Source organism: Crocuta crocuta, unplaced genomic scaffold, assembly GCF_008692635.1.
Source record: "Crocuta crocuta isolate KB4526 unplaced genomic scaffold, BGI_CrCroc_1.0 scaffold118, whole genome shotgun sequence".
Taxonomy (NCBI): Eukaryota; Metazoa; Chordata; class Mammalia; order Carnivora; family Hyaenidae; genus Crocuta; species Crocuta crocuta.
In genome coordinates this window covers 4,438,588-4,452,144 of record NW_027551558.1, presented here as the reverse complement: position 1 = coordinate 4,452,144, position 13,557 = coordinate 4,438,588, and the positions used below count along the sequence as shown (strand labels likewise).

The 13,557-nt window shown below is 40.1% G+C and overlaps 1 protein-coding gene across 1 annotated transcript in view; it reads left to right on the top strand.

Moving 5' to 3' along the window:
• The window catches only part of SLC9A4 (solute carrier family 9 member A4), a 62,239-nt gene that overhangs the window by 27,061 nt on the left and 21,621 nt on the right, over positions 1-13,557 (top strand). The window contains exons 3-7 of the mRNA XM_077749270.1: positions 2,493-2,752; positions 3,881-4,098; positions 7,008-7,210; positions 8,037-8,123; positions 11,287-11,357. Of these exons, the coding sequence (XP_077605396.1) occupies positions 2,493-2,752; positions 3,881-4,098; positions 7,008-7,210; positions 8,037-8,123; positions 11,287-11,357 (839 nt within the window). The remainder of the gene's footprint in view (positions 1-2,492; positions 2,753-3,880; positions 4,099-7,007; positions 7,211-8,036; positions 8,124-11,286; positions 11,358-13,557) is intronic.

The window sequence follows — 13,557 nt, the reverse complement described above, 5'->3', positions numbered from 1 at the left end:
GGAAGGTGGGCAGAATTCAGAGAATGGTATTTAAGTGCTGGTTATAGCATAAGCAGATTGTGTGGTGTTCTGTGGAGGCCCAAAGTTACAACAGTAATCAGCTAAATATATAAAACTTGAAAGAATGGAATAATTAAATTCTTCTTAGAGAACACCAATTCATCATTTGAGATGTAGGACAATGGTGCATTTTATAGACACGCAGGAAAGGACATGATAGGGGCACAAGGACCCACCCTGCCCCAGGGGTCACTGGTTCCTATCCCAGCCCCTACCTCCTATCTCAGAAAATAGACTTAAGTATAAAAGTAGGAGAAATTACTTATTAGCAACTGGACTCTGGAGAAGAATTCTGTCTACACACCACACACTTTTTAAAAAATGTTTGTTTATTTTGAGAGAGAGCGAGCATGCGTGGGAACAAGGAGGATGCGTGGGAACAGAGGAGGGGTTTAGCAGTTTATGTGGTGACTCTAGGGTACCCGTGGACAGAGATACTCGTTGTAGTTCAGCTGCTTGTTCTTCTGCTGCTGCTGGAGAAGGACCTCACTCCAACCAATGTGAGGTACTCTTTAGAAAAAAATGCAAGTAAGATGAAACGGGGCTTTGCTTTAAATGTACCTTGATGGCTTATGATTGTGACCCTAACAAGAACCCAGCCTAGGCTTCTTTATTGCCCATCTCTGTCAGAAAACAATAATCTTTTATCATAAAGGTGATGTCATGGTGGGGGTGGGCAGAGAGCCCTTGCACAGGGCAGACCTGGAAGGGTCCGGACTGGGAAAAGGGCTGGGCAAGGTTGAAGACCACGGGCAAGGGCTCAGCGTGTACACAAAGCAGCCAGTAGTTCTGGTAAGCCCCGTGGGTGAAGCCAACGCCAGTGTCCAAACGCTGTCCAGGAACCCTGAAGAACACGGAGTGTTTCAGCAAGGACAGACGAATTGGGGATGGACAAGTCAGAGTCAAGAGGGAGGCTCAGGCCTGGGCAAGTCTTGCAGGTTGCAGAGTCGGGGATCATTCCAGAGGTAAGGCGAGAACAGAGTGTGAACAGAAACGAATAGGATAGAGACCTAACTCTTCTGGAGGGTTTGCTCCCTCCTGTGATTCTGCACATAGAATGTAATCACTGACCCTATTTCCTTGAGTTATATCTTCTGCCCCTGCTCAGATATATATATATATATATTTCCCCCTTAGTATAGGTATGTGCTGTGGGTTATCAGGACTTTTCAGGGCCTGATATTCTCAAAGGACTTCATTTTCTTCAGTGACCTTACTTTACCTCTTTTGTGTGTCTCATTCACTGTGTGGCAGCTGCCACTTTTCAGAAGCTCGGTCTCACTTCTGGGCTGTCAGGTACATGAAATGGTGATTCTTAGGTCACTGTAATTTCAAATAAATGTTGAAACGAGAAATAGCAGGCAAATTGGGAGCATGTATCACAGGGGCTCAAGTCCTGTGGAGGATTCAATGGAGATGCCGTGTATGGAAAGTGGAGCAGGTGAGGTCTGACTGAGAAATAAAAACCGCACAGTAGGTTAAACAGAGACATTTTAATATCAAACTGTTAACTCTAATAAAGGAATAGCTGTAAGATATAAGAGAACACGCCCTGGTGTGCTAGGACTGAGGGATGCGGCCCCTAAAGGACAGATGTGGAAGGGCGTTCAGGTCTCACTGGAGAAGGTGTGGACGGGCCACCGGGCAGAGAGAAGCTGGCTGGTGTAGCCAGAGGAGGTGGTATGGAGCTGCTGGGCAAGCAACGTATCACTATCAGGAGGGCAGGCAGGGAACAGGCATCAGCAGTGGGGGGCACCGGGCATGCAGTGGGAACTGTGCTCAGGAGGTGGCACAGGGACATTAGAGGAGCAGGCTCTATGGGCAGGGGACACAGGAGGGGGGTTACAGATAGAAGGCTGCTCAGGTGGACCCCTGACCACAGGCACGTTGCAGGAGGGCCAGCGGGGTAAGGTCACAGAAGAACCACTTCCGTGTCCTTTGGCCCCAGCAGGACCCACCGGAAGTCCTTCCAGTCACATGACTGTCTCTTGCCCCTCCCACCGGAAGTTACTGGAAGCTCCTTCCTCCCGCAGTGTCCCTTCAGCACCCTCTCTGAAATACCTGTGATACGGTGCTCTCTTGAAAGCAGAAAGAAATTTTGCTGAAGGAACTTGGTTGTTTGTAATAGAGTCCATATGGAAAGGTGCATTCGGAGCCAGGAGGAAATAAGCTGGTAATTAACACAGAGTGTTTAGCGAAGAGACTGGCACAGAGTGGGTGCTCAGTGATTGGAAGCTGTATTAGACAATTACCCAATGTAACCGAATACATTTAAATTATTTGGAATATATTTAAAAGTTAGGTATTAGCCCTGTTAATATTCATGGTCGTGTAACTCATTGCTGTGTGTTCTTTAACTAGACACGAAGTTAAGAATCTGTGTCAAGTATTTCTCATTTCTAACTTGTTTCTTTAATTTTCTTTTTGTCTAGGTCTTATACAATATATTAATTGCCTTCACAAAGATGCATAAATTTGAAGACATAGAGCCTGTCGACATTTTGGCTGGATGTGCCCGATTCGTTATTGTGGGAGTTGGGGGAGTGTTTTTTGGCGTCATTTTTGGGTTCATTTCTGCATTTATCACACGTTTCACTCAGAATATCTCTGCAATAGAACCACTCATCGTCTTCATGTTCAGCTATCTGTCTTACTTAGCCGCTGAGACACTCTACCTCTCTGGCATCCTGGCGTGAGTATGAACCGAGGATCAACTCTCAGAGCAATAAAAGAGAATTAATTAAGGATCACATTGTGTGGATTCAGGCTCTTTCTAACTTTTGTAAAATCTGATTCAGGTCCTTTGCCAAATATGTTCTCTCAGCATTTGTACTTGCTCTTTTCCTGAATTCCCTGAGCAGAGCAAAGCAGTTATAAATAAGGTCAATTTAAAAGGCTCAGAAGAGCTGATGCAGGAAAGAACTAGAAGTTCAAGGTTAAAGTCTCATTATAATAGTTCCCCCCCACCCTTGAAAAATCCATTATTTTAAAGGGTCAAGAGAAGCATGCCATGAAGGACTGTCATTCCTGAGCTCTGCCTTCTGCTTCCCCTTCAGTCACACCATGGCTCCAGGACTTATCAGTGTGGAATGAAACTAGGTAGATGGGATAAGACCAGAAGTCCAGATTTCGTTTTTCCTAATGGAAACATTTGTAAATGTTTATCTTTCCATAGATCTTGGAATGAGCCTTCTTAACTTAGCTTGCTATATCTGGTCATGTTGTTTCCTCTATGGCATTATCCTCATACCCAGCTACTCAGGCAAAAATACTGAATTTTATTGTATAGAAATATGTATTTTAATTAAATATAATAGTGTAAAATCTAGATACCCACTATTGCCCCACCTTAAAAGTGATCAAAACTACTTCGATGAGGCAATGTTCATTCTTCTCTCCTGTCCCCCAACTGCCGCCCACCCTAGACTTGCTAGTGGCTCTCGAACAAAAGCATTTTAATGAACCATTTCTCATTAAATTATTGTAAGAAACCTTGCTCAGGAAAAGGAAATGAGAGTCTTGCTGGACTATTCTTTCCAGAACCAGTTCTGCTTTGGGTTGGTGCATGCTTGGTGCTGTTTTCTTGTGAGGACATCATGCCATGTCCACCTTCCCCAACACATTTGAACAACCCCTTGGGGAGAGAGAAGAGTAAGAAAGACAACCTTGTGGGGGAAAATACACCCAGAGAGGGGAATGGAGAAGATGCTCTCTCTCTCTGGATAAAAACAGGGAGTGTATCTCTGGCATTACCAGTAGGGAGTTTTTTGTGGAGGGCAAAAATCTTGGGGCTGCTGCTGAGACTCTTCTTCTTCTGCAGGATCACTGCCTGTGCGGTAACAATGAAAAAGTATGTAGAGGAAAATGTGTCCCAGACGTCCTACACGACCATCAAGTATTTCATGAAGATGCTGAGCAGCGTCAGTGAGACCCTGATCTTCATCTTCATGGGCGTGTCCACCATTGGAAAGAACCATGAGTGGAACTGGGCCTTCATCTGTTTCACCCTGGTCTTCTGCCAGATCTGGAGAGCCATTAGTAAGAGACAATAGGGCCCCCAAGGGGTGCCTGCCTGCTATTTTATTTTTCTTATTCCTTTCTGCAGTGTAATAGCCTAAGTAGTGAGGTGAAGCGAACTGGTTTTACTTGTTAGGGGAGTATAGGCACCTTGTAGTGACCAGGAATGTTGTCTGTTTGCTCCCTCAATCAGTTCAGAGCAATTAGCGGCTGATAAGGTTGTGCACTGAAGCAAGGCTGGAGCAAGGAATTTGTTTCCTTGCTTATTTGAGGAGAGAACTTTCTCATCTACACATTTAAATATAACCCAATGAATGTATCCTTTGCTCTTCACTTCTTTGTCGATTTTTACCCTCTTGCACCTTAAATCAGATACAGATTATAAACTGTGAGCATTTGCACTTTTATTACAGGAAAAGTGAGATCTCACTGAGTGTATTCTATGTAAGGCAGATACTGTTAAGAAACATTCCCTAAATAATACAGGTGGTTTGGGTTGGAGGTTGTGTTTGACGTATAGAAAACCAAGGACCAGGAAAAAATCTTTATTTTTAAATGTGCTTATTATTAACTAATGAAGGCAACTCTATCATGTAACTGGCATCACCCCTATGAAATATGCTTCATTTTAAAAAACAAGGTATCTTTTTTAAAGTTTATTTATTTATTTTGAAAGAGAGAAAGCACGAGAGGAGAAGAGGCAGAGAGAGAGGGGGAGAGAGAATCCCAAGAAGGCTCTGGGCTGTCAGTTTGGAGCCTGATCTGGGGCTTGAACTCATCAACCATGAGATCATGACCTGAGCCAAAGTCAGATGCTTAACTGACTGAGCCACCCAGGTGTCCCCCAAAATGAGATATCTTGACTAATGGCCACTTATTTTCTTGTACATTTATGTTTCTGGGGGTAGTGAGAACATTAAGTACTCAATCACATTATATGTGCTGCCTTTTGATTAGAAACAGTTTTATTTTAAAATGATTTTGACCAGGATTAGAAGCACTTTCTTAATTGACGTTGACCATATTTTCAAACAAATTATAATGAAGTATAAATTAAGGGAAATGACTGAGATCTTACCTTCAACATACCAATTTTAAATTAATTCCAGGTGGGTTTTAGAATCTAGGAAATAACAGGAATGCAGAAATATTAAAATATTCATAAAACTTACTCTGAATATATGTGCCTGTTAGGTTTCCAGGGGAGAAAGAATTAAGGAAGCTATGTTATTTAATTATATATTTGTAATTTCAAATCAAATCATGGCACTGTTACTAACTAGCTATTTGACTTTGGAAAGGCATTTAACTGCTCAAAATCTTCTTCCTCAACCACAAAATGGTAGGCATGAACAAATTTCTTAGGTTCCCTTCAGTTCTAATACTCTAACATTCTCTAATGTCAAGAGAAGTAACATCACCAAGCTTCAGCCCAGCCAACAGGAATGTAAACCATCTAAGAGAGTACTGATAGTTTGGATACCTGAACATTGTTGGCCTTTGGTGACAATCCAAACCAATTCCTTCATGTTCTCGCTGATGGAAGAGTCACTGAGAGAATGGCTGATTTGACCAGGTCACAGTGAGGGACAGAGCCAGCGGTCAGAACCCAGTTCTCCCTCCCAGCACCTCAGCCTGACTCATTGTGGCTAATAGTAGTTCACACTCATGAAGGCCTAGAACATTGTTAAGTCCCTGTTTTCTGTTGTTTATAGATAGTAATTGTATCTAAACCTTCCATCTACCTTCTGAGATGAATACTACCATTAGCTCCATTGAGCAGCTAAAGAGACCAAGCACATGAAAAGCTAAGAGCCTTAGTCAAGGAAACATGACTAGTAAGTATGTGGAGGAGCAAGGACAAACAAAACACAATGAAAAATGTTAAATTTTACTCTCTCGCACACTGTCCATGTGCTGGTCATCGGTTCCTTGCTGTGGGGCACCTGGGTGGCTCAGTTGGTTAAGCATCTGACTCTCAGTTTTAGCTCTGGTCATGATCTCAGGGTGCATGAAATTGAGTCCCTGTCAGGCTCCTTGCTGACAACAAGGATGCTGCTTTGGGTTCTCTCTCTGTCTCTCTCTCCCCCTTTGTCCCTCCCCTGTTCATGTTCTCTCTATCTCAAATAATAAATAATATTTTTTAATTTTAAAAAGTTTTTCCTGATGTGAGGCATGTGTGATTAGAAGTCATAGGAGATACTGAGGGCTTTATTCTGCAGTAAAACCTCCTCTTAGCCAGAGCTTTAATGAAGGGACCTCTCCCACCAGGGAGCACTGAGTTAGTGGTAAGCTAGGTCATGTGGACCACGAGGGGATGGAAAAATCAGTGTGGTAGAAAACACCTCTGTGTTTGAAACACGCTCTGCTACCCTCCACCTTCCACTTAATGACAGTGAGAACCCCCCTTTGAGCCTTTGCCAACTTTCTTGTTTGCACTGAACCTCAAGAAGAACCAAACCAACCACAAAAGTTTTGCTTACCCAGCAGAGACCACAATCACTAAGAGAGTCCTCTTATGTTTAAAATTATACACCTCCTTTGGTTACTCATTGAAAACATGAGATGATAAAAATGTTTCTATCCCCAAAGCAATACCCTGGCTTTACCTAGTTTTGAAAGGCAGAGCAGAAGCTATGAGTTTTGATGAGAAAATATATGACATTTCTTATATCAGAGAGTATCAAGATTTTATTTCTTAAACACACGCATTCAAGCTAGGAAGATCACAATCCAAAGCACTATTGTTCACAACTACTCAAAAAGTGGAAACTTTTTAGTAAGATATTCTGTTTAGGATAGACAGCCTTGGGTGTGATGGAATTAGGTTGCCTTGTTTTGTGGGCGCATGCACAAGACTTGGGTTCACTGGTACTGAATACCGACTCATTCATAACCTTCTTCTCTAATATATATTTCCCCCTTTCTAGGCGTATTTGCTCTCTTCTATGTCAGTAACCAGTTTCGGACTTTCCCCTTCTCCATCAAGGACCAGTGCATAATTTTCTACAGTGGTGTCCGAGGAGCTGGAAGTTTTTCACTTGCATTTTTGCTTCCTCTGTCTCTTTTTCCTAGGAAGAAAATGTTTGTCACTGCTACTCTTGTAGTTATATATTTTACTGTATTTATTCAGGTTGGTAGATTTCTTTCATATTTGAAACAAGTAGATTCTCTTAGGATTGTGTATTAAATTAGTATTAATAGTATTAGTAATAATATTACTAATAGTAATTACTATTAGTAACAGTATAGTGCCCCACAAAAGGGACACTCTATCTAATTTTTCGACATGTACTCAATCACTGAAATTAAGTTCCTAAATATTTCTAGATCATGTTTGTGTTCATCCTTTAACCTCTAAAATATGTCACTTTTTAACCAATAAGACATATTAATCAAAATAGTCCTGGGTAACAGGGAAATGATAGTTACTACTGTGTTTTGCAAGATTCCAACTAAGACTAGATAGTACAAGTTTTTACTTTAGGTGGAGTTATCTCTGAGTAAACTAGTGAGAGGTTGTTTTAAGTGATGTCACTAAATTTCCATTTTAAAGCAATGTCCTTTTTCATTGCAGAATTTGAAAGAATTAAATCAGAACTAAATAAGAATTAAAGTAATGCGGGAGAAGAAGGGGAAAAATAGTTGGGAAGAAGGAGGGAGGCAAACAATGAGAGACTCTTGAATGCTGAGAACAAACTGAGGGCTGATGGGAGTGAGGGAGAGGGGAAGAGGGGTGATGGGCATGGAGGAGGGCACTTGTTGGGATGAGCACTGGGTGTTATATGTAAAGCAACTTGACAATAAACTGTTTAAGGAAAAAAAAATTAAACAGTAGAGAATTTATCTAGACAAGGGTATGAAAATTAGAAGCTCTAATAGTTTTGCTAATAGATTTGTTCTCTATAATGAGAAACTTCACTACAATAAAATTATTTATTTTGCCATTTGCAATCTAGGGAATCACAATTGGCCCACTGGTCAGGTACCTGGATGTTAAAAAGACCAATAAAAAAGAATCCATTAATGAAGAGCTTCATATTCGTGTAAGTTTTTTTATCATGATTAACAATGTAATAAGATGCTCTCTATTTGCCACTGGTAGGAGTAATCTAGACCTTTGATGAGGTGTTGTGTACATGTCACTGAACATAGTCTCTTTCCTTGATTGGACTAGTTTCTGATTGGTAGGAAATTACCACAAATTTAGTGGCTTAAAAAAACAGTTATTGTCTTATAGTTCTGGAGATCACAAGTTCAAAATGTGTCTCAGTAGGCTAAAATCAAGATGTTGCAGGGTTGCATGTCTTTCTGGAGGTTCTAGGGAAGAATCTGTTTTCTTGCATCTTCCAGCTTCTAGAAGCTTCTAGCATTCCTTGGCTCGTGGACCCCTTTGATCTTCAAAGCTAGCAATGGGAGGTCAGGTCTTTCTCATGCTGCATCACTCTGATACTGACTTTTCTGCCTTCCACTTCCACATTAAAGACTTTTGTGATTATATTAGTCCCATGTGGATAATTTAGGATATTCTTTCTATCTTAAGGTTGCAACCCTAAGTCCACTTACTATCTTAATTTTTCTTTGCATATAAACTAACATATTCACGGTTCTGGGGATTAGAAAATGACATCTTTGGGGATCATTATTCTGCCTATCATGTCTGCTCCCTGGCCCTCAAAGATTCACATCTATTCCACATGCAAAATACATTAACTCCATCCTGATATCTCCAGAGTCTCAACCCATTATAGTGCCAGCTCAAAGACCAAAATCTCATCTAAATTTTATCAGCTCAAAAGCCCCAAATCTCATGAGTGATCCTCTGAGTATAATCCATCCTGAAATACACCTCCTCTCTAATGCTGAACCTGTGGAACTCAAGAAACAAGTTATCTGCTCCCAAAATTCACTAGTAGAGCACTCACAGGGTAATGGCTATAGATATTCCTTTTTCAAAAAAGGGGAAAATAGAAGGGGAAAAGGAGTCATATTCAAATTTTCAAGACCACCTGGGGAAGTGACTTGGTTTCAAGGCCTGGGAACAATCTGTGTTCCACCAGATTTGAAGTCCAATCGGAGTTCCAACCTCTGGGTTCTCAGCTCCACCCTCTGAGTCATCCTTCATTTTTTATAAAAGATAGCCTGTGTTTTCTGCTTTTCCTTTGATCGGCTTGTTTCTTGCCTGCAGAACCTTGGGGTCCAACTACCCCCCTTTCATTTTGTCTTTTGTTTCTCCCTTTTGGTCCAAGCTAAGCAGTGTTTCTGTTTGGGTTCAACAGGGAAGCAGAACCAATAGCAGATAGATAGATAGATAGATAGATAGATAGATAGATAGATAGAGATAGAGATAGAGATAGATATTAAGAACTTTGTTGTAAGGAATTGGCTTACTTATTGTGAAGACTCACTAGATAAGTCCCGAATCTGCAGGACAAGCCTTCATGGAGGGTAGACCAGAACTCTCAGGCATGAGCCACAACTGCTTTGCATGATGGAATGTTCTTCACCAGGAAAGCTTCACTTCTACTCTTCGGGCCTTTGAACTGATCAAATTAGGCCCACTCAGATCTAGGATAGTCTTCCTCACTCCAATACAACTGATTTATGGACTTTAATCATATCTACTAAATACCATTACACCAATATCTATATTACTGTTAATAATACTTGAGGATAAGCCTTGCCAATGAGACACCTCAAAAAACTATCATTATGACTGATATTCTGAATTGTCCTATTTACTTCTGAAATCCTTGTTCCAGTGGAACATGGGGTCCTCTGCTCTTTCTGAAGTTTTAATTAGGAAGGGGTACAGGCTTCTGTTACTTCTGCAAGAACAGCCTAGTGGCAGTTTTCAGTGAAAACATTCAGCCCTGACAAAGATGAAAACAAAGTTGAACATGGTTTCTACCTGTTGGTTTAAGTTCAACACACTATTGGAGGGATGCCATTTTGTATGGCTCCAGGGAATAGAATGGAGGGCGACTACATGGAAGACAGAAGGAAAGAGACTTCAGCTCAGTTAATGAAGAGCATTCTGGCAGTAGCTTCTCCTATGGCCTAAACCCAAGGGGAAATGGATGTGTGCAGACAATGACTGGGAGCCTTTGGCATAGCTGCTGTACAGGAGGTAGGGCTTTGAGGGAGTTATTGGCCCCGATAATTTTTAGGTTTCCTTTATCCCTGAAAGTTCATGGTTCTAATGCTGGAGAAACTGATGAAGTCTTTCAAAATCAGCCCTGAATTTTATGGCCGAAATCATCCAAATCTAAAAGCAAAATTTTCAAGACCATTTGAAAATATTCAACAAAGGGGTAGGAGTGAGTGTTTTAAAGTAAGAAATGCTTTAACTTGATAAAGTAAGAAATGCTTTAACTTGATTGAAGACTTTTGTTTCTGTCTTTATCCCCTCTGTTCATTATTTTTAGAAATTAAATAATACACCTAATACAATAGAACATAGATATGTCACTCCTTTCTTATGTATTTTTTCTCAAATAAAGTCATAATTATGGGTAGAAAGTATGTCAGTTAAGTACTTCAGAATTAGTTAAGTGTTTTAATCTACTTTGTAAAATAAATTTCAGAATTCAGCATAAAGTTCATTGATTACAGTTTCAATTATAAAGACTAATTCATAAATTTTGAAGAGATTATGCTTTTTATGAAATTTCTGTAAGCAATTTGGGTAAAGCAAATTTAGCACAATTGGCTCGCATGGTGAAATATAAATACTGAGAAAAAATAATCAGATAAGAATTGAGGCAGATGGATAAATTTTGTTGTTATATATTATTATTATAGGATATCTGTAGAATTATATTTTCAGAAACTATAAATTAGATACTGACGATGTTTGTGGTGAAATTGAAAGGAACAATTAGTTATTATATTCATGTGATTTCAGTAATGAGACATTTTCTAAATCATTCTAGAAAATTATTATTCAAAGCAAATGGCAGATATCCTGTTTTCATTGAAAGTTATGCACATTATTAAGGAGTTTACAGACGGGATCTGTGAATCATGAAACTCAGTTGACTTACTATGGAAGCCACTACAAGTTTCAGCTACATGGAGTGATAGAAAAGAGGCTATGCTCCAGGAAATTAAAGCCTCCTTTGTTTTCCAAAGTCTATTAGCTTTCCTTGTGTGTCTTTTAGAGTTAACGTTTCACTAGCAATCATTTTCCTGTATTTGGTTTGGCAGCTGATGGATCACCTGAAAGCTGGAATTGAAGATGTGTGTGGGCAATGGAGCCACTATCAAGTGAGAGACAAGTAAGGAGGCCAACAGGTTCACTAACTTAGGAAGAATTATTTGTGGCATGGGGAGATTCAAAATATTCCACTGAACACTGAGCAGAATCCAGAGGAATGGGACCAGGAATATAAAGGGCCTGGGAGCCATGGCACAGAAGAGGCAGGAGGAAGCCCTGGGAATGCCCAGCTGGCAAACTGGAGAACTCTCAGGGCCATAGATTTAGCCTAGGTTGTGTCAGAGAGAACTAGTACAACTTTCAGATTGAAATGAGACAAGTTGAATCTAAGTTTAAAACAAGGAGACGTGCCCCAATGAGAAGAGCTTAAAACAAGGAGAAGTGCCCCAATGAGAAGAGAAGCTCAGTCAAGGAATGACTGGCTTCTGAAGGCTACAAAGGGAGTTTGGTGAATCATCAGGATCCTGGGGAGGAGAGTCCTCCCCTGGGGAGGGAGGTTGCAGTGGAAGACCTTCAAGGGTCCTTTCCACATATGAGTCTGTGAGAATGTCAGAGTTCCTCTTCTCTGCCACCATCTCACATTTCAGAACACATTCTCTCCCTGGATTTCGTCTACAGCATATTTCTTATGTGGCCTTGAGGAGAGTTTCACTCAGGATAAGGAAGATAAGAGTTGGGAAGTTAAAATAGATATTTAACAAATATAGGAGCTAGCAGTAGTTGAATTAACTGAATGGTAGATGTTTTCTCTCTAGGGATTGCCAACATATTGATGTTGGTGATGCCAAGAGAAACTAGATCTGGAAAAGTCTGGCTGTCAAGGAGTAGTGGTACCTAAATGAGAAACTGGGAGCTTTTGGGCGGGCTTTTTAAATTTTATTTTATTTTTTATTTATTTTGTGTGTGTGTAGTTAATCTATTTTTAAATTTTAATTCCAGTTAGTTAACATACAGTGTTATTATTGGTTTCAGGTGTACAATATAGTGATTCAACACTTCCATACAGCACCTTGTGCTCATCACAAGTGTCCTCTTTAATGACTGTCACCAATTTCACCCATTTCCCCACCTCCCCTCTGGTAACCATCTGTTCTTTGTAGTTAAGAGTCTGTGTCTTGGTTTGTCTCTCTTTCTCTTTTTATTTCTTTGCTCACTTGTTTTGTTTCTTAAATTCCACATATGAGTGAAATCATAAGATATTTGTCTTACTCTTTTTTATTTTACTTAGCATTATACTCTCTAGCTCCATCCATGTTGTTCAAATGGAAGGATTTCTTTCTTTTTTATGGCTTAGTAATATTCCATCTCTCTCTCTCTCTCTCTCTCTCTCTCTCTCACACACACACACACACACACAAACACACACACACACACACCACATTTTCTTTATCCATTCAATCGATAGACACTTGGGCTGTTTCTATAGTTTGACCATTCTACATAATACTGCTATAAACTGAGGTGCATGTATCCCTTTGAATTAATATTCTTGTATTTTGAGTTAAATTAGTGTAATTATTGGATCATAGGATAGTTCTATTTTTAACTTTTACAGGAACATCTGTACTGTTTTCCACAGTGGCTGCACCATTTCCATTCTGAGTGGGCTTTTTAATGAGATAAAAAGTATAGTTTTAGCAGTCTTCAGAGTGTTAAAATAGAACTTAAATTATGTAAATGTTCACCAATCTAGAACCTAGGTCATGGATTTTTTAAGTCTAAATCCTATAGTTCTTCCAGTGAAAAATCACTTAATACTATTCCATTTAGCCAAATCTATACCAAATTTTCTAGACACTAAGGCAGATATCAAGAGCAGTAAGATACACCCAATGTACTCCAGGTTCTCACAATACAAGCTACTATATTGTGAACAATATACACAAAGAGAGAAACAAAGAGAGAACAAAAGAGAGAAAGAGCTTCAACAAATGCTGATGATCTATGTAAGAAATGCTGTAACAGAGTTAAATGCACAGAACTGCAATAATACAGAAACAAAAGTGCATTTTGAAAATAAATGAGGTGTTCTCCAGGCTAAGAAGAATGGAAGACATGCCAAGCAGTGGCAGTAGCAGCAGGGTATTTCAAGATGTAAAGGCGACAAAGAGCACAGCATAGTTTGGACATGGTCAGGGAGAGGGACACGGTAAGGCAAGAGATGGAAAGAACACGGTAAGGCAAGAGATGGAAAGACAAGGTTACCCTGCTAGAGCACAATGCTAAGGAGTTCTCAATAGCCATTAATGCTATAAAATTCT